This window comes from Lepidochelys kempii, chromosome 1 (assembly GCF_965140285.1).
Source record: "Lepidochelys kempii isolate rLepKem1 chromosome 1, rLepKem1.hap1, whole genome shotgun sequence".
Lineage (NCBI taxonomy): Eukaryota > Metazoa > Chordata > Testudines > Cheloniidae > Lepidochelys > Lepidochelys kempii.
The window spans coordinates 139,416,193-139,437,149 of NC_136380.1; the positions used below are offsets into that span (position 1 = coordinate 139,416,193).

The window sequence follows — 20,957 nt, forward strand, 5'->3', positions numbered from 1 at the left end:
GATGATATCCTGCAAGATGATGCGCTGTCACAGCACCCAGAACAACTTACATATAGAACAACTTACATATACAGCCAATTGAATATTTGCATTAGACATCTGCAAGTGCTTTTCTGGAAACTTCGTCAAACATTATTCTTATCTATTTTTCCTATTTCAATTCCCACTCATTCTTTATTACTGAGGATGAAATCAGGAGGCCTAACTCTGATCTCGTATCAGTGTAAATCAGAAGTAACTCTTTGTAAGTCAGCTCTAGTGTAAAATGGGTGTGAGATCAACATTAGATCCAGGATCTTTATTTCTTAAGCATACATCTATTCCTGAAGCCAACCAGGTATGTGTTGATATGAGGGAATTAGCAACTGGAGTCTATGAAACAAGAATCCTGTTATTATGCAAATGCCCTCGGTAGTAAAGAATCCGATAAAGAAAATTCATACATATACAATCAAAATAGATCTGTTTTAAATAAAAATGATTACAAAGTTTTCTAAAAGGCAACAGCTCATTAAAACAGCCTTTATTAGTTGAAATACAGTGACACAAACTAAAAAGTGAATATTTATCTTGTCACAGCAAGATCAGCTCAGCGCGAGATCACATTGCAGGAATAGGAGAACCAAGATCACATTGCAGGAATAGGAGAATTTCCCATCTTACCGGGATAAGGTCTGCCTTATATGCTTTTTATAGTAAAGTTACATTTGGTACAATACTCAGCAAGAAAAAAGTCTACAACAAATATGTTTCTTGGGTTACTCTGCGGGTCATTGTTAGTCAGCAAATGTAAAAATGTATCTCACACAATTTTACATGTATCCTAGATTCTGATGAATCACCAGTAGCGAGAGAACGGAATGTGATTGTGCATGCAAATCCAGACTTCTCAAGTACAGTCAACAGAAGATCAGGTACCAGAGACTCTGAGTGCCAGACTGAAGAAATTCTCATTGCTGCTCCATCCAGAAGAAGAATCCGAGCTCAGAGAGGTCAAAGTGTTGTAGCCTCCTTGTCACATTCAGCCGGCAACATTTTGGTGTTGACAGACAACGGTGACGCAATGTTCACTACAGCAGTGAGCCACCATATCCGATCACGGAGTCTTCCTCGTGAAGGTGCTAGAGCCAGTGAAGCTGATCAAGATGCTGATGCCAAAACTTCAGTGTATGAAGCAGAAGACTTTTTGGCAAGCCAAGAAAGAATCCCGAAAAAGGGTAACAATGCCATCAATAACCAGGGTTCACAAGAACACCAGCCCATAGGTTTAACTTGTTCTCAGCACCTACACAGCCCAGAACATAATGTAAATGAGAGAGGGAGGTCAAGGTTGTCAAGGATGGCAGATTCTGGAAGCTGTGAGATTTCATCAAACTCTGACACCTTTGGGAGCCCCATTCACTCTATCTCCACAGCAGGAGTCCTTCTTAGCAGTCACATGGACCAGAAAGATGACCATCAATCCTCGAGTGGGAACTGGAGTGGAAGTAGCTCAACATGTCCCTCACAGACATCAGAAACTATTCCTCCTGCTGCTTCTCCTCCGCTGACTGGCTCTTCACACTGTGACTCAGAATTGTCACTGAACACTGCTCCTAATGCCAATGAAGATTCTAGTGTCTTTATAACAGAGCAGTACAGTGATCACATCGATAAGGTTCGAGGTCACAGGGCAAGCTCCTTCACCTCCACTGTAGCAGATTTACTTGATGACCCCAATAACAGCAACACAAGCGATAGTGAATGGAATTACTTGCATCATCATCACGATGCATCCTGTCATCAAGATTTCAGCCCTGAACGCCCAAAGGACGACAGCCTAGGATGCCCAAGTTTTACGAGTATGGCCACTTACGATAGCTTTCTAGAAAAGACCCCATCTGACAAAGCAGACACTAGCTCACACTTTTCTGTTGACACTGAAGGATATTATACCTCCATGCACTTTGACTGTGGTCTCAAAGGTAATAAAAGTTATATTTGTAACTATGCAGCCACAGGCTCTGAGAATGGCCGGAATGCAGATGTTACTTCCAGTCTCATTGATTGTGCCTGGCAGGATTACGTAAACCACAGGAGGCAGGGAAGACAGAGCATCTCTCTCAAGAAACCAAAGGCAAAGCCAGCCCCACCAAAACGCAGTTCATCTTTGAGGAAATCTGATGGCAGCACAGAACTTCCTGAGAAGAAAGAACCAAAGATAAACAGTGGGCAGCATGTGCCTCACACTTCCAGGGAAATGAAGCTGCCACTTGAGTTTTCAAATACACCTTCTAGAGTGGAAAACTCTAATCTGCCAAGCAAACAGGAACTCTCCTGGATTAATCAGAATGATAGTGAATTAAAGAACATTCAGTTTGACACCACGGATATTCCATCATTTAAAGATGAAGGTGCTGAACAATCTCACTATGCAGATCTCTGGCTTCTAAATGACTTGAAATCGAATGATCCTTATAGGTCTTTATCCAATTCAAGCACTGCTACGGGTACTACAGTCATAGAATGCATAAAGTCGCCAGAAAGTTCTGAATCACAAACATCACAGTCCGGATCGAGAGCCACCACCCCATCCCTCCCTTCTGTTGATAATGAGTTTAAGCTGGCTTCCCCGGAAAAGTTGGCTGGTTTAGCATCACCCTCTAGCGGTTACTCCAGTCAGTCTGAAACACCGACATCCTCTTTCCCGACAGCTTTCTTCTCTGGGCCCTTATCTCCAGGGGGTAGTAAAAGAAAGCCAAAAGTACCAGAAAGGAAGTCCTCGTTGCAACAGCCTTCTTCTAAAGATGGCATTGTTTCTCTAAACAAAGATCTAGAACTTCCAATTATACCTCCTACTCATCTTGACCTAAGTGCTCTTCATAATGTCTTGAATAAACCATTTACTCACAGAAACCAGTTGCATGCTTTTAATCACAATAAACAGAACATGGTAGGAGAAGCACTGAACCCTAATCCTCCACCAGCCCTTGCTATTACACCTTCAGTTCTAAAATCTGTTCACCTTAAATCAATTAAGCCTGAAGAAGTGAAGCAAAAAGACGATAATACAGACCTTCTCTGCATACAAGAAACCACATTAATGGTGACTGCCATTTCTCCAGGCAAAATGAGGCCACTTGTACCGAAGAAATCAATATCACGTCAGTACTCTACTGAAGATGCCATAATGTCCTATATTGATTCTTCTCCAGTGGAGACAGGCCCTGATAAACTGCATTCAGAAGAAGATTCATCTATCAGTGTACAGAATAATTGTGATCAAGAAATTGTAACCTTAGCAAATGTGGGTATTTTAGAAGCAAAAACCATGAAAGACCAAATGCACCCAGTTGGTGAGCCTTTACCAGAGAACACACAAGTCTGTAACACTTCTGCAGAAGGGTTTCAAAAAGGTTTAGCTGTCTTTACAAGTGATTATGAAGTTAAGATAACTTATCATGAAACAGAACAGGAAGGGAGCCTTGATCCTGTGCAGATTAAGCAAGAATTACCTGCAGTCTATGAACAAAAATTGGAATCTAAACCTGTGGATGAAACCACATTCCAGTCTGATCCACCAGCGGGGGGAGCAGACATTAGTAATCGGCCTAAGCATCAGTTTGATATAAGCCACCGTGATGACAAAGTGCCTGGGAATATCAGCTGTGAATCAGAGATATCACCTGTAAATTCACTTAATGAAAAAAGTTCTGAGCAGGAAAACGATGTTGCATCAGGTATTCCAACCAAAAGTGCCTCTGATGACAGCAGGGCAGAGGAGACACAGGGGAGTGCAGATGATGCTTCACTGAAAGGTCAGTTTTATAATTAACTAATTCTATAATTTAAAAAAGTGATTATATCAAGATGATTTTTAGTGATCACTAAAAATATTGATTCTTAGGTTGAGGGACTCTTCATAACTCCACTGATTTTAATGGAGCTATCCTGATTTATGTCAGCTGAGTATCTGGCTGACTTTATTTTAAACATTCTTACAAGAATATATATTTTGCATTCTCCTGTTACTTCATTTCAGTTAAGAAAAGAGTACTAAACCATTTATACCAAGAAACATTACTTTGACAGATGAGTACAATATTTAGACTAGATTTAAAGTGCATATTATTGCATAGACAATTCCATTATTAATTGAGCTTGTGAATTGCATTAGCATCCTATTGTAAAATGTGGCAAGCATCTGACATTGCTTCTTTTCTTATTTAAGAATCTTCTCCAAGTGATGATTCCATAATTTCACCATTGAGTGAAGATTCTCAGACTGAAGCAGAAGATGTTTTTGTGTCTCCAAACAAACCTCGCACTACAGAGGATCTATTTGCAGTCATTCACAGGTGATCTAGCATTACTGTTACTGGAATCCATATGCATACAGAATAAAATCTTCTCCTCCTAAAATCTGCAGCTAAGCATCAACTAACAATGTCCAAGAAGGAAATACACACTGGCTAAGTGAGTCATGTTCCCATTTACTAGCTGGACCACAATAAGAGCCTACTACTCTTACTAGCTAATGGAGATACTCCTTTGGTTCAAGTGGTAGAGAGTTTTGGTGCTAAAGATTCTGAGTTCTGTTTCCACTGACACTAAGAGTATTATGGAAGTTCCATTATGCTACCATAGTTAAGATTGTGCTGTTTTACACTTACAGCAGGATTCAAGCTCTTTGTTTTATACGAAAACCACAGTGTATTTGCTCCAAACTTTTAGCATATAATTGCTGAATAAAAATTGAACTTTCTGAGCAGTTTCAAGAACATCAGCTTCTTGGATTCTGAATTCTAATCGATTAGAAATCAATCTGTCCAGAATTCACATTCTGAATCTCATGAGGTCTGGGGTCACTCTAACTTAAAAACTGCAAAGTGTAGAAAGTAAAAAATGTGTTTTGTGAAGCCTCTAAGGTTATATAATTATTTTGTTAATTAACAAAAAAAATTGTTAGGGCTTCTTGTCATAAATGTTGGTTTAAGTTGTGGTGAGCTGAAGGAGACCATTGTTTATGGCAACCAGGATCTTCTATGAAGTAGTAGCTGTTGGTTTGTCATAGAAAAAGAGTTCTGTGAAACTGTTCGGCCAGTTCAGGAATGAAGCTGGTCTTCATAAAACTATAGTCTTCATTAGTGAAGCTCCTGACGTAACTAAACAATGCCACAAAAAACAGTGTTTTTGATAAAGAAACAGCTACTGTATTGAGGGCCTTGCTTTTTGTGAAATTGTTCAGTGTGCTCAGGGGGTTCCTTGTCTTCGTGAAAGCAACAGCTACCAGCGTTGAAGATCCTGTTCTTTGTCAAACTGTTCAGCCAGTTAAGGAGCAGAAGTAACGCCTGCGCCACATGGGCATTTTCACAAAGTAGTCATTGCTGGGTTGGAGATCCTTTCTTAATCTAAAAAACTGGGAATCTAAAAACACAAAGTAGTGTGTGAGTTAAGGTAACTTTCTATAGAACATACCTTACACAAAATGACAAAAGCAAGGGCATGAAAAGTTAAGGCATCTAACATGCCACTCCTTTTACTCCTCCACCGAGATGCATACCTCACCACTAGAACCAGCATACAACACATACAACAAACCACAACTCTCTGCCCCTGTAGGGATGCCAGTCTACCAACACCCATCAAGTGCTTTGCTGACTAAGGATGGATTTAATCATGTGGTTACATGTTTTGCTTTATTGGTATCATAGGGAGTGTTGAAGGATTATGTTCAGTGGGAGACTGGCTGCATCCCCTTAATTGTGCATTACCAGACTTTCAGAAAGTTGGATTTTTAAAGTGGCATTGGATTTTTGTAAAGGAAGTACAATCTCATTATTGGGTGCTAGCTGGGTTCCATTACAACCTACCTTCAATCTTAACTGTTTTTAACAGTGGTTTGGTTATAAATTTCCCCTGTTTATTTAATGAAAGCCAAGATCTTCAATTGGGTTGGTATATAAGGGCTACAGGAGAGTAGCTCTACTTCAGCAGAGTTTATAAACTCCACCAAAGTAGGGTTCCCCTCCTCCAGATGTTAGTAAGTCCATAGGAGGTGTGTGTGTGATAGTGGGAATTATTTCAGCTTGGGATACAGGGTAGCGGACAGTGGAGGAAATGGAGGATATGATGTGGCTTTTATGCCAGAAAAAACTTCTAAGCCCTCTGCTTTTGTCTTATCTGTCCTTATGTACCCTGTATGCACATCATATATGCCTTCCTGGTTCCCTGCACCCCATCCTTACCTTTTCTCTTCTTTCCTATTTCATGCCCTTTATACTATTCACTCCCCTATTTCATTCCCCCTTCCATCCCATCAGTGTTCTGCCTGACACCTCCTCTACAGCACCCCAACTCTGAGACATGGCTTCATGCTACCCCTCTGTATGCCCCCCAGAGCCCTCACACCCAGTCCTTGTCCCTCCTAGTCCTTCTTTCCTTTCTCTGTACATCCTCCTGAAATCCTGCCTTGTCACATTTCCCCGGGTCTCTTACTCCACATATCTAACTCAGCCTAGTAGCTTGTCAAAAGAACATCAATTTATATTTATAAATATTGCTCTTCATATGATGAGCTAAAAAGACATGGAATTGTTTTCAAAGTAAACTATAGCTTTTTCAAAACACCATAATTTTAAAACTCTGATTTTTACCAAACTGCCCAGAAAAACTGTATGCTGGGATGACAACTGCATGACAATTGTTGGCCCTTTATTTGGAATCTTTCACCTGCTCCTTTCTCTCTGTGCTGTAGCCACCTTTATTTATTTTGTTAAATTTTAAAAGGGGCTTTTAAAGGTTGCTTTATTATAATATTGTATCATATTGCTGGTCAACAGCTTAAATATCTTTATAGAATGAGTAGAACAATTTACAAATACAATTGATGCCATTCATTATTGTTGTTGTTGTTAACATGCATATCTCCTGAGCAAAATACCCACAATCATCTCTTCATTCTGCCTACTGGCTCTGTTCTTATGAGCTGGCGATGATACTGAAACCCAAGAGAAGACAGCCAGAATTAGATTTTTTTGGTATTTAATTAAAATTTCCCATCACGACTTAAGTACAGCTGGAGTTTTCTAATAACTACAGTGGATTAAAACAGGTTACAATTTATAATAATTAAACCTAAGACGACATATATCTCAGTATTCAAACAGAGGGCCAAATTGCCACCACCCCTCCTGTAAGTAGAGGTGAATCCGATCTGGTGGCTCTTGCTGGAGAATGGGAGCCAAAAGTAGAAAGAATGTCACTTTTTGTTGCATTGGTCCATCCTTTTCCCAAGCCTGTGTAAGTCCTACCTACCATGGATGAATTGTATAGACTGGGCCCAGCAGAGTTGAGGGGGACAGGAGCTACTCTCTGTAACTAGTGCCTAATGTACATACAATTCTTACATGCCGTTTCAAGTTTTTCAATGATTATTAACCTACAATACTTGGTGAGGGTATTGTGAGGATTCATTAGTGAATAGGTGCCTAGTTCTGTGAAGTTGTAAAGTGCTGTAGCAATGCTATATATTATTTCATGTGAATAACATACAAACATATGTGCCTTTGTTTTTTAACAGATCAAAAAGGAAAGTACTTGGGAGAAAAGATTCTGGAGATCTTTCTGTAAGAAACAGATTGAGAGCTTCATCTGGGGCCAGCAGCACGTCACCTGCCAGCAGCACGTCACCTGCCAGCAGCACGTCACCTGCCAGCAATGTGGGAGCCCCAGCAAGCAGTCAGAGGTCTCCTGGTCTTATTTACAGGAATGCCAAAAAGTCCAACACATCTAACGAGGAATTTAAGCTACTGCTCCTTAAAAAGGGCAGTCGATCGGATTCTAGCTATAGGATGTCAGCGACCGAGATACTAAAGAGCCCTATTTTGCCCAAATCTCCCAGTGAGCTAATTGTGGATTCTCCTCAAAACACTGATGAGACTCCCCAGGCATCATCAACTCCTGACACATTATCCCCCCTGTCTCCTTGCTCCCCTAGAGTTAATGCAGAAGGTTTCTCCTCCAAGAGCTTTTCTATGTCTGCATCTTCAAGAGTAGGGCGTTCACGGGCACCTCCTGCAGCCAGCAGCAGCCGTTACAGCGTACGCTGTAGGCTGTACAATACGCCAATGCAAGCTATATCAGAAGGAGAAACTGAGAATTCAGATGGCAGCCCTCATGACGACCGATCTTCTCAGAGTTCAACATAGGTTGCCTAAGCTCCAGAGAGCCACACGGTTGACTGTGAAACTTGTAAACTCTGAAATTACTGGGGTTATAAAAGGATGTGAATATAACAGGCCAACTCTGTAGCAGTCAAAACAATTGCAGGGCAATATCAATGCTTAAAAGTGTTTGTGTTTATAAGATGCTGGGAAAACAGAAATTTAGAGCTGTAGCGAATGATTACGTTTTCTAAAAAGTAGAAATATAAGCTATGTCTCTTCTGTTTACCTTAAGTTTCATTTATCCTACTCTCATTCCTGTTGTCACTGTGGATTTCAAAATCATCCATTTTCATAGAATTAAAAATAACTTTTTTTTTTAAGTTGCCCATTTAGGAACAAAACCTCTCACTGTAGTGCTTCCCTAGGGAAAAAATGAAATTGTGCTTACGGATTGGTATTTTTCTACACTAAAATGAACTGAAACAAAATTTAGAAAAAATTAACAAAACATATGTAAATACCATATTTTTGATAATAATCTGTAAATAGAATTATCAGAAAAAAGTGGACACGTGGCAAATAGTTTACTGCATAACAACTTTGTTTATAGAAGACAAAAGTAGTAAAATGTACTAACTGTATTCTGTGAATACCATTTTTATATCAAACATCATATTTACATGTCCACCAATACCACTTTCAGTGTGATCAAAAAGCCTCAAATCTGAATTCTAACTGTCGGAAAGAAAATCTCAATGTTAATTAATGAAATATTAAGGCTAATTAAGAGCTGATTAATTTTAAAGTAACCATTTGTCTTTCAAAATTTAGCTCAAAACAAGCTAATTGCAAAGTGCAGCTGTGAGTTTCAATGTGGTAATTGGTAGGGATGGAAAGCATGCTTTTAACAGAACAAAACCATTTCTAATGCAAAGCCCCAAGCAGTCACATTTGACAGTGTCCCTTAGCCCTTTATTCTGACATGGATTGCATTAGAGAAAATAGATATGAGGAAACGGTACTTATTTTCATATTCTTATTAGGCTATTGGGACACATAACCCAGTCATAACCCGAGAACTATAATCTTTAAACATGATTAGTTTCTGGTTCTTAAAGGAAACAAATAAATTATAAGCATGCAACAAGCACCGTTTTATCAGTAAATATTTGCAATGAGTTTTCAGTGAAGCTTTCTCTTTGTGCTGATGAGATTCATGCTACCTAAATATTTACAGAAATGACACTGTGAAAAAAATGTAGCGGGGAAATAGGTGTGTGTGTGTGTGTACACGTTATTTATATTCGTTATTAAATGAGGAATGCTCTGGTTCATTGTGCCAGCCACATACAGCTTAAGTTTTGTCTGGGTTTACCAGAAATGCTTAACAGGGTGGGGGAATGAGATGGGGGCAGGAAAGGAGATGAGTCAGAGCAAATGCTTTGATAAACTGAAGGCAGGGAAACAAAAGCTGAATTACTTGAAGTTACTTGAATTTTCTTGTCTTAAAACTGAAAGAAAATGTAGCTGTGAGCTCAAGCCACAAGTTGTTTTATACCTTTAATTTTTAAACAAAATGAAACCAATGTTTAAAATGATAGGCCTGATTCCCTTTTGTTACACCAGTTTTCCAATGGTGTAGCACCACTTAAGCCAAGAGGAGAAACAGGCCCTATTTGTTCAAAATGTAAGCAGTTGGTATTGCTTACAGACAGTAGAATATGCTTTTGAACATGGGATGGTTTAATGCAGAGGACAGCTTTTAAGAAAGAATGTGGCATGCAGTAGGACAGAGTGAGTAGGATGACAGAAAGGTACTTTGGTACTAAAGAAATCAAATAAATTTGGCTTCAAGCATAAGTAAACGATGATAGGGAAGTGGGATGTGTGAAAGGGGTTTTATTGGTTTTGGTTTTAATTATACAATGCATAGGGCAGAGAGTTTTAAAAGAAGGCAAATAATATTTTGAAGAGGAAGGTTCTATTTAAAATTGGAATGATTGAATAAACTAGAATGACTTCAACAAAAATTTGAATGTTAATTCCCATTAGAATATGTCCTATTTCATCTCGCGTACACCACAAAAAATATAATTCAGGGTTTCCTACCGTCCTTCTGTGCAGTGTGATAGCATACAGTACGTGGGCTATGGTCAGTGTGTGCATGTGAGTATGTGTGTTGGGGGTGGGAATTAAATCGGCAAAAGAGTTTAAAACATCAGAAAAACCTGGAGGTGTTTAAAGAAAGATAAGTGGGTCAAGGTTTTGGAAATAAGTCTCATTGCTTGTGTTAACAGGCTAGTTAAGAAAACCTGAGTCTAAGTGCAGATGAAATAAATGAATTAGTATGTTTTTTACCGGGCATGTTTAGCATATCTCAAAATACTTTTTCTGCAGAACATGAGTAAATGAAGTTGATGAGTCAGACAGAACAGTCTTATTCGGTCATCTTGGGTCATTTACCTTAGAATGTATATCAGCAGCCCTTTTATAATATCCTTAAAGACGTTATATGTGCTTTAAAAATCATTCTAAAGTTTAAGCAGAAAACAGCTGAGTTGACTTTGATATAGCATATGGTACCAGTATGAAATTAAACGTGTATGAAATTAAATATCTATAAAGATAAACATTTTGACTTGAATGAGGCATTAATATACCCTCTGTATGTATTGCTCACAGAACTATCACATCAAATATAGTTTTACTTATTTTGTTTAATCTAAAATCTATGACAAAGTTTTTCTATTTTCTATTTAACAGATTTAAACCCAAATAAAGCTGGATTGTAAATCCTCTAAGAAAAAAAAAGAATTCACAATCATAATAAGTGTGGGAGCCAGAAAATTTTTTAAAGGAAACCCCTTTAGTGAGGTATATATCTTTAAGGCACTCAAGACAAGCTTTAGAAAATAAAAACACATATCTTGAAACTTATGCAGCTGTTTTTGTGTCTGAAAAATAATGTTTTTTTCTTTTCTTTTTTTCTTTTGTGGCAGCATAGAGGACATGGAATAGTTGTAGCAAATAAAGCAAATGTTTGCTTTTGCCAAAGGTCAGTGATTGAGTGCATTTGCTGCAATGGTGGCAGATTTAGAGAAATACTGTAGGTTATGACTTAAAGATTAAAAAAAATTAAGAAGGTTACAGTGTAACTATTTTGGTACTAGCACCAGTTCATGCTGGCAGAAAAGACAATGGTTTATGGACTTGCATCCATTTTGTATTTTTGTAATATTTGTAAATATGAACTTTTTAAATTGTTGCAAAGATGGTTTCTTTTGTAAAATGTTTTCAAAGTTTACATTAAATCCAAGCCTTTGTATATTTTAGAGCTGTGCAACACTTTAAGTCTTGTATTTATTTTTAGTAAAAACAGTGACAGTTTCATTGTGAACCCCTCAAAAAATGTGTCAGAAAAGTCTGATTACCTAGAAAGTGTGTATAGAAACTGCAAATAAAAGTGACTGCAATTAAACCAAACTTTCTCTTTATTGTCCTCCAATGAAATGTTATTTCTAATCAATAGTCTGCAAATGTGGCAGTTTGCAAAGGTAAGTTTCTACGTACATTACACATTTCATACAGTCTATTCTTATTCTTTCTCCTTGAATTCTAATTTTTAGTTCACAGAGGACAAAATCCAATTGCCATTGACTTTAATAGGATTGTTAATGGGAGTTTTGCCTAAGTATAAAGACTTCTGGATTTGCCCTAAGTTTATTGCTTGGAGAGACAAAATAATGATGGCAAGATTGCTTGCTTGTCTGTGGTTGGAAGGCCTAAAACAAACTGGTTTCAGAGCAGCAGCCATGTTAGTCTGTATCCGCAAAAAGAGAAGGAGTACTTTTGGCACCTTGGTGCCACAAGTACTCCTTTTCTTTTTGCTAAAACAAACTGCAACAATGAAAATCCAAGGTGTAACCAAGCCCCAGGACTGAATGTCACTTGGAAATGCAGGTGGTGGTCAAAAGGCAGAACATTTAAAAATAAAATTAAAAATGTAGATTTTGCTGCCATTTTAAGTACAGTGATTATGGTGGGGCAAGTTGTGATCAGACCTTATATGGATTCATAATTTGGGGTGGACATAAGGTCCCTCTGCCTCTATTTAATGCAGGGCTGCTCACAATGACAGTCCTTGCACTTAAAAAAACATATTGTGGAAGAAGAGGTGGAAACAATTAACCTTTCTCAAATGTGTCAAGAGAAGAATTTTTGGCCTAACCATTTGTGAAGGGCTCTGCATGGGTACTTAAAAGAAAAAAGATATGTATGGCAGAAGAATTGAAATCTGCAGCTATGATGCCTAGAGCATGTGGAGAAAATTAGCATTAGGGAATGCAGCAGGTTTATTTAAAATTCCAGTCAAGTGAATGAAGATTTCCCTTATGGGTGTGGTCTTGAAGGAGTCTCCACCTGGGATTTAGTTTACATAACATTTGTTTTATTCAGATGATGACCAAGTTAATGATTATGTAGATCATTTGCTGCTGTTAGTGTTATGTGCTCCTCTCAATCAAGAAATATAAATGAATAAGAGTTGTGGAAAGAGCTCAGTCTGCTAAAGCAGATACAGAATCTGCTTTTCATCCGTTCTTAGAACATCCAGTTAGGCTGTCCTGGGAACGGATCAAAATCATACTTGTGCTTTTCCAAAGGATGCGGTCTTCTTTTTTCCCCAAAGTTACTTGCCTCGTGCTGTTCTGGCGAGACGCTTCTTGACTCTGAGTTGTTTTAATAGACACGTAGACAAGTCAGATGGCTGCATACATTATTCCTGAGGGAATTCTGTGCCACTGCGCAATGCAGAATTTTGCAGAAATTGAGAATTTCTTTACCACCAGATAAATGGGCTGCAGTGCTGTTGACTGCCACTAGGGGTCGCTGGACCCAGCACAGCTCGCCCATAGAAGATACTGCCATGGGAGGGAGAGGGAGCTAGAGGGTTCTTGGCACCTGCAGTTTCCTGCATGCCCTGACGGAAGGAGAGAGTGGTGCACAGGAAACTCTGTGCACGCCTGGGATACCATCAGGCTGTTTCTCCTGCTGGATCCCTGGGCTCAGGGGGTGTGCATCTGGGCTGGGGGGGGGGCCCTGCAGCTGGGCTTTGGGGTTGGTAGGGGGTTCAGGTGTATTGGCTGTGGGGGAGCCCTGGCTGGGCTCTAGAGGGGAGGGGGCAGAGAAGCAGGAACTGGGTTGTAGTAGGAGTTTCTTTAAGTCTCTACTCATGGGGGAATTTTTTTGTGTTTCTGTATTGTTACAGACATACTTGCTGACAGGTACTTTCAATTATTTTGGTAATTTATTTCAAACTGGTGTGATTATGTAGTGTTATTTTGACAAATAAAATTTGCAGAATTTTAAAATATGATGCCACAATTTTTTATTTTTTGGCACAGAATTCCCCCAGGAGTAATATGTAAGAACACCAGTGCACCACATTTGCCTGCCATTGTGCTGCGCTTTAATCATGGCACACAGAATAAATCTAGTCACAATTCAATTTACAGATTATTTGATTATTTGGTTTCTGCCAAGAAAGGTGAGGCGGTCATGATGTCTCTGCTGGATGTTATAGTAAGCAGGATGCCCCAAATTACATTAGTTAGTAAAAAATGGTCATTATAATGGCTCCATGTCATGAAAACCTTTTTAGTCACACAGGCAAGTGATGTCTGGGTTTTGAACAACTGTGGGGGAAAATTTGGGCTGCAGATCCAGATCAGAATCAGACTCTTCACATAAAACGTAGAGAAAGATGTTTAAAGGGACTAGTAAAGCTAGAAAAGTGCAGCAGCACATAGCTAAAACTAGAACACATCTCTAGGTGAAATGCAGTGGTTAAAGGAAGGGAAAGTCACCTATTTGCATTATGCATCGTTGTGTGCTAACAATGCCGCACAATGGAAGAGAATGGGGTCATGAAGAAATGTATCTGAAATGAATTCATATTCCTGAGCAGACCCACAGCTAGCCTCACAGTATGTGTGTAGCTGGATAGGGACACATCCATTCTCTCCAATCCATTCCTCTAAATGCTGTGATTTAGACTTCTTCAGAATGGTATATCAGTATTAATATAAAAACAAAACAAAAACAGAGGGTCCAGGAATTTCTCCTATGGAACATTTTTAAATAATGAAGTTTCCTGATTTTTAAATGTTAAGACAGAGTGACAGCTGTTGGGGAGACAGATCTTTTATAGGAGAACTACTAAATAAGTGATGACCAACTAAGACACCACTGGTTCTTCAACTAGTGCTGCTATTCCATTTTCTAATGGCAAGGATGTAAACACAGAAACTATCCCCACCAGCTCTTACTGGTGCTCCCATTTTAGACTCCACTGACTTCCTGAGCCGGAACAAACAGGTTCTGGGATGATAACTCAAGTTTAGGAAAGGGAAAAGAAAGGTGGGGGAAGAGTTTTCTCCTTTTACAAAAGAGAAAAGCTGCATTAACTTCACACCCTGAATAACTGGTAAGTTATTCAGACTATTCTGTGCATCTGGTATGAAAAATTTCTCTGTCTAGTTGGAAGGTGCTAAATTAAAGTACTAAAATTACACTTTTTTAACACTTGTAATTTAAAAGAATTACTTTTGCACAAACAAAGAAGCAATGCTTTCTATTAATGTTCTTGCAATACTTTGATTTTATTCTGAACAGTGGAACATTAGCCTGCTTACCTATGTTATCAGCCGATAGAATAAGCAGCAAGCATGGGAGTTATGGAAATCAAAACTGACGTTTTATTGAGAAAGAGAATTATGCAGATAGTGTGTGGTAGAAATTGTGGTTTAGCCAGGTTATTAACTTGCCAAATTGAATATATTTCAATTGGCTCAACTTTTAAATTCTGTTACAAACTTCTGATGCTGAAAAACAGACAAGCCAGTTGCACCGAAAAAAAAAATGCCCATAACCACAGAGAGCATTTGAGGAATTGTAGGGGTGATGCTATGTACAGCAATAAATACTTGAGTAGCTTAGTTTATTAGGGTATAAAACAAAAGGTTGGTACAGCACTATTAGAGTTATTTGTCACTATTTGAAGCGTTTCTATTTAACATTAAGTGGCACTGTTTCTTTATAGTTTCCCTATTTTTGTTTAAATAACTTCAAAGACATACCCTGGCTAGATCATCAGTAGGTGAGCTTCTCTCGTTTAAGGGCTACAAAAAAATTATTGGCCCTATGACCATTTGGTAATCTTGGACCCTCAAATGGAACCCAATTTTATCCCTTTCCTTTATCTGTCCCTCTTCCCCTCTCTTTAAATTTAAAAAAAAAAAAAAAAAAAAAGTTGAGATAACTTAAGTGTGCTTTCTCAGGACCTGAGCCAAAGCCCGCCAAAATCGATGAGAGATGAATTAGGCCCTATATGTTAATCTAGTGTAGATGCTTATCAATTTCAAAGACGAAAAGGCTTTAGAGCTATTCATGATCAGGAATGGGTCATGGAAACTAAGGCTATGTCTACACTAGCACTTTTGTTGGTATAATTTATGTTGCTCAGGGGTGTGAAAAAATACCTTTCTAAGCTACATAAATTATACCGACAAAAATGCCAGTGTGGACAGTAATATGTTCACATAATTTAGGTCCTTCATAGGCTTCTCATTTACTGTTTTCAGGATCTGTCTTCATCTAACAGCTTTAATCAATTCCCTTTTTCACCAATTATATTTCCTTTTGTTTTCTTCCTCTTCATACTCTCTCTCTCTCTCTCCGGTATGTCTGCAGATTTTATTTCCCTGTGTCTTCCTTCTGTAATCGTGCCTGCTCACATCCCCTATTTTTTTCTGCTTTTCCTGACCTGAAACCTTTCCTGTTTTTCCTCTTTCCCCTTCTCACTTCTAAGTCCCATACTTTTATTCTGCTGCTCTTCTTTTATCTCCTCACCCACTGTCCCAGCTCTGGCTCATCCAATAGCTCAGTCTCTAGCTTCTCTTCCTTCTTCTCGAACAGCTTTTTCCCCACTGCCCCCTTTGAGAAGATTCTGAATCCCCCTTCCCTGCTCCTCCCCTCCCCCCACCAGCCCAAGCTGCCCTCTGATTGGCTGCCTCTCCCCAGAGCAACATTCTATGCTGCTGCATCACAGCTGCAGCAGGTGCCAGGGCAGGGTTACCCACTTCAGCCTCTTCCATAGTGATGATGAGGAAAAGGTGGCAGCACTGTTTACTGTGAGCATGATAGAGAAAAAATTAGTATTTTATATAATTCTTATCCTCAGCCACAGATAGATAATTAGTTTGATGCTACAGCAAGGCCAGTTTGGTTTTCCCAACTGGCTTTTCCTATGGTCTGGTAACAGATAGAAATAGATCTAAAAAGACAGAGAGAAAGCTGCTTTTATACTCTTCAAGTTGCTCAGGAGCAGGCTGCTGCAATGTTGTGCCTCTCGGATCGTGTTACACCTGGATGATATTTTCCTGGCGCATGCTAAATCTTTAGATGAGAAAGCAATCCACTTACAAATGGTCTGTGATAAGCTTAAGAATGTCTATCTGAAAATGAACCAAAAATATGAACTGATTAAAAAAAAGGTAATCCACACTGTTTATTTGAGAAGTGAGGGAGACATTTCCCAAAACAAAACAAAAAACCATCAAAAAGCCACACATCACACCTCAAGAGTTGCAATGGATTTTCAAAGGTTCTCATTATGGCAATTTCACGATTTACCAACATAACAAAATGACTAACTGAGAAAAGACCTTATCCATAACCAGAGTACAATTAGGCATTTCAAGAGTCACATAAAGTTCTTAGAACTAGTTCTTGCCTGTCTCAAAATTCCTTTCATATTTGACACAAGAGTAAGAATGTAATGTTTGGCCCACAAATGAGGACTTGGAGGCGATGGCATATTACCGTGTAAGTCTAAATTCAACATACAGAAATTATGCCACCAAAAAGGAAGTGGTGAGCTACTAAAATCTACTTAATCTAGTGACCCTTTTCCTTCTTTATATTAGAAAATCTGGGGTTATAAAAGATCATACTTTATAAATGGTTCTTAAACTCAAGAATCCTGATGGATAGTTAGCTAGGTTGGTGAAAAAATAATAATAATATTTCAGTGTTACACAGAAATGCGGGCAACACGGCAATGCTTTGTTCTGTTGACCATGGTGGGAAAGAGAGGAGAGAGTGAAAAGACTGGGTATATTTAGTTTCCGGGGTGGGCAAACTTTTTGGCCCGAGGGCCACATCGGGGTTGCGAAACGGTATGGCGGGCCGGATAGGGAAGGCTGTGCCTCCGCAAACAGCCTGACCCCCGCTCCCTCCCACCCCCTGACCGCCCCCCTCAGAACTCCTGACCCATCCAACCCCCCCTGCTCCTTGTCCCTTGATTGCCCCCTCCCTGAACCCCCCCGCCCCAACCACCCGTGGGGACCCCACCCCCTATCCAACCCCCTTCCCCAAACCAGTGAAAATGAGCGAGTGCGCGTGAGGGTGGAGGAGAGCGAGCAACAGAGTTGGGGGGCTTGGAGTGAGAAGGGGTGGGGCAAGGGTGTTCCATTTTGTGGGTTTACAAAGATGGCAACCCAAAAATCTCACCAGGGTTGTGGGGCCCACTGGGCTCCGCAAGCAGGTTTCAGAGGGTCTGCCAAGCAGGGCTGCAGCTGAAGCCTGAGCAACTTAGCTTTGCGGGGCTCCCTGTGGCACGGGGTCCCGGGCAATTGCCCGGCTTGCTATCTGCTAATACCAGCCCTGGCTTTTATATGCAGAAAACCAGTTGTTGTGGCACAAGTGGGCCCTAGAGTGTTTATGGCGAGGGGCGCTCGGAAAGAAAGAAAAACGTTGAGGGCCCGGCTGTAGACTCCAGGAAGCGGGTCGCCGTGCTCAGCTCCAGCTTGCCCTGGAGAACACAAGCCCCTTGGTTGCACGCAGAAATAGATTAGCGAGTACAGTGGCCCGCAGCACTTGCTCTCAACCTTTCCCGTAGCCAGCGGGCGCAGGGAGCCACGTGCACCCCCAATTTCTCCGCCCCGACGCTCAGAGCGGGATAAGGACAGACACGCGCTGCCCCCTGCCTGTGACTGGCTGACTCGACTCCCCCGCACCCCAGGGGAACGGCCGCCGCCCCTCCCCCTCGCCGGTGTGCGGGGGGGGGGGCGAGGGCAGCGTCCGGGCCGGTCTCCCCGCAAGCGTGCGACCCGTGCGTGGGGCTAGTCAGGACGGGACATGCGGCCCCTCCCTAACTGCGGGGCTCCGGGGAGCGCATGGGACCATGGGCCGCTCCCGGGCGGGACGCCGTTTGCCGGACGCGCCCCCGTCCCCACTGCGCAGCCGCGCGGATTCAAAACAGTTTGTTGCTCACGTCGGGCGAAGCCGCTTCCGTTTCCAACGCCACATTCCGGCCACACCTGCCTGCGCGGAGCCCGGCTCGCCGCCCGCCTGCCCGGGGCACAGCGCCCGCCGGCGCCATGTCCGCGGAGGGTAAGTGCCGAGCTGACCCCCCAGGGCCGCCCTGCGTTCGGAACCGCCCGCGCGCAGGAAACGTTCCCCCATCGTTCGCAACGGCCCGACCCAAACGTTCTTTGCGGAGCCGGCCAAGCCGCGCCCACAACACCCCACCCTATTGGCCGGCCCCGACCAACCTGGCTGTTACTATTGGTCCGCGGGGCTGCTCGTCGCCAGTGGCGTCATTGACTCGAGCGGCGGAGGGGACTTTGAGGGAGGGGGCGTTTGGGGGTGGGCGGTGGCTTCCTGCGTTGAGGGTTGGCAGCGGGGCGTCCTCCAGCTTTGGGGCGGCTCCGAGCCGCGGGGGTGTGGAAACGGGGCCGCTCCCCCCGCACCAGTGTGGGATTGGGCGGAGGTGGGTTAAACGGGGCCAAAATCCCCAGCCTCCGGGAGTAACCGGCCAGGAGGTGCCGCTTCCTCCCCCCCCCCCCCCCGGGCGTGGGCTGTGGGGGGCAATTCAATGAGGACAGCAGGCGTTGTCCCCTCCGGGTGGGGGAGGATCAGACAGGAGCTGCTGCCCTCTCCACCCCCGGCCCTGCCTTCATGCTGGTCTTTCTTCGCCTTTGAGGAGTAACTTGATTTGCCCCCTTAACTTTCTTTCAACGTTATTATTATTTTATTTTATTATTTTAGCGCAGTCGCAAGTGGTTGCAGATCTGACTTACCCCGTTATCCCTGCCTGCCCCTTCGCACTCTCTGCGTTATAGTCAGGTGGCGTCTTCCTTCTGGGTGGCAACATGGGGGAGCACTGAGAGCAGAGATGGGACAGTCACCCTGCTCTCTGTTTTCGTGCCTAGTGACACCACCCCCTGGTCAGCCAGGAGAAACGGTCATAGAAAAAGTGAAGTCCTGTTCAATCCAGGCTGGAGTGTGGCCAGTACCGATGGGATTTTTGGAGAATTTAGTGTGCTAAACTCTTAAGGCTGAACTGAGCATGTGCACGCTATGATTTTTCAAGGGCCTGTAACTTGTCCAAATTTGTGCAGATTTTCTCAGGGGCCGTAAAAAGGCAAATTTCTGTTGTAACTCCAGCCCCCTTCCAAATTTCCAGACCCCTTTTCAAAGCATGTTGGGGCTACCCCTTCTTGAAACTTTCTCGCAGCTGTTTAACAAGTGCAAAACATATTTTTTCCCCATAAGCTCATTTTAAGAAATGGCTGAACTGTTTTTACTGAAATGTTCTCAAAAAATTAAGCAAGAAGCAGACGCTCACCATGGAAAATTTCCATGCAAATGTTTGAAGTCAGCAAAATTATAAGCAACTAAAAACAGGATCTTATAATGGGAAGTGATAGGAAATGGAACGTTTCAGTTTGTTGAGTCTTTCTATACAATTCTCACAGGGGGTCTCCAGGCAGCTCTGGAGCAGGCTGTGTGGGGAGTTCCTCATACTGTTCTGTTTTATTGTGGAAAAACTCTTCATAGGTAATCTTCAAACCCTTTATTTTTGTGTATATTTTGCAGTGTATTTTTTGCAATGGTTCTACTGTGTTCCTCTTTCTTTCATCCATCTCACTTTTCTCCACTCCGTTTAAACTATTTTCCTATCTCTGCTTTTCATTGCTACAGTTTGGTTGGGGGTGGGGTAATCTTGACAAACAAAAAAACGTAATTGTCTGTTGGGCTGTGGGAGACCCAAAGCTAAATGACAAACTTTCAGACAAGACTATTGGAGCCTTCCAATAACCTACAGAGCAATTTTTTTAAAATGTTACTTGAAGTACACCATGCTGGTAAACAGAGAATCAGAAAACAGATCCTGAGCCTGTAAGCAGTGAAGAAGGCATCATCCTGCAATCATGACTAAGAAAGGTAGAGTGCCTTCTGCAACAGTAGCCCTAAAGGCAGTGAAGACTGACTCCCTGTCATATGACTGTAATCATGTGACTAGGACCAGGAAATAGATATCTTGCCAGCACTTTTGTATGTCCGAATGTTAGTATACCGTGCATCTCTTGAATCAATAAATAGCTTGATTGGTATTGTTTGCTTCCAGAGAGTTCCATAGCCATCTGTCCTCAGCCAAAAGGAAAAGCAGGTCTGATACAAAATCTATGAGTTTAGAGAAAAGTTGAAGGAAATCAAGGAAGAGCTACACATTAAAAATTGTTTCCTAACGAAGGATTCATGCGAGTCTGTGTATGTGTGAGAGAGAAACCCACCTGTATCAAATAATGGTTTTGCTTTTATGAATGAAGCCACATGCATGAAAACATGCATTCCCAATAATTTCAGAGCAAGCCATATGTCAAACAGGTTCCAATGCCTTTATATACTGACTTTTCAGAACACAGGCATTCTGTATTCCAAAAAATAACAACATACATATGCTGT

At 41.5% G+C, this 20,957-nt stretch overlaps 2 protein-coding genes and 2 long non-coding RNA genes across 14 annotated transcripts in view; 2 read left to right on the forward strand and 2 right to left on the reverse strand.

Moving 5' to 3' along the window:
• Window positions 1-11,616, forward strand: part of NHS (NHS actin remodeling regulator) — a 344,832-nt gene extending 333,216 nt beyond the window's left edge. For 5 of the 6 annotated variants that reach the window (XM_073356202.2, XM_073356225.2, XM_073356216.2 and 2 more), the window contains 3 exons: window positions 828-3,797; window positions 4,211-4,337; window positions 7,562-11,616. In XM_073356202.2, the coding sequence (XP_073212303.2) occupies window positions 828-3,797; window positions 4,211-4,337; window positions 7,562-8,189 (3,725 nt within the window). In that variant the 3' untranslated portion in view covers window positions 8,190-11,616. The remainder of the gene's footprint in view (window positions 1-827; window positions 3,798-4,210; window positions 4,338-7,561) is intronic. The other variant, XR_012160290.2, reaches the window with a different exon arrangement.
• The window catches only part of LOC140915902 (uncharacterized), a 51,088-nt gene extending 31,618 nt beyond the window's left edge, over window positions 1-19,470 (reverse strand). Inside the window, exon 1 of the long non-coding RNA XR_012160318.2 lies at window positions 19,289-19,470. This is a non-coding gene — a long non-coding RNA (uncharacterized LOC140915902). The remainder of the gene's footprint in view (window positions 1-19,288) is intronic.
• On the reverse strand, window positions 471-18,704 carry LOC140915896 (uncharacterized). The gene is made up of 3 exons (XR_012160315.1): window positions 18,481-18,704; window positions 6,927-6,979; window positions 471-5,406 (listed from the first exon to the last, which is right to left on the reverse strand). It is a non-coding gene; the product is annotated as an uncharacterized LOC140915896 (long non-coding RNA).
• Window positions 18,232-20,957, forward strand: part of BEND2 (BEN domain containing 2) — a 34,618-nt gene continuing 31,892 nt past the window's right edge. For 5 of the 6 annotated variants that reach the window (XR_012160296.2, XM_073356280.2, XM_073356314.2 and 2 more), the window contains exon 1: window positions 18,232-18,599. Coding sequence is in view for 5 of the 6 variants with exons in the window: in XM_073356280.2 (XP_073212381.1) it covers window positions 18,383-18,599 (217 nt within the window). In the remaining variant the exon portion in view is untranslated. Of the gene's footprint in view, window positions 18,600-19,912; window positions 20,049-20,957 lie in introns of those variants that run through there. The other variant, XM_073356305.2, reaches the window with a different exon arrangement.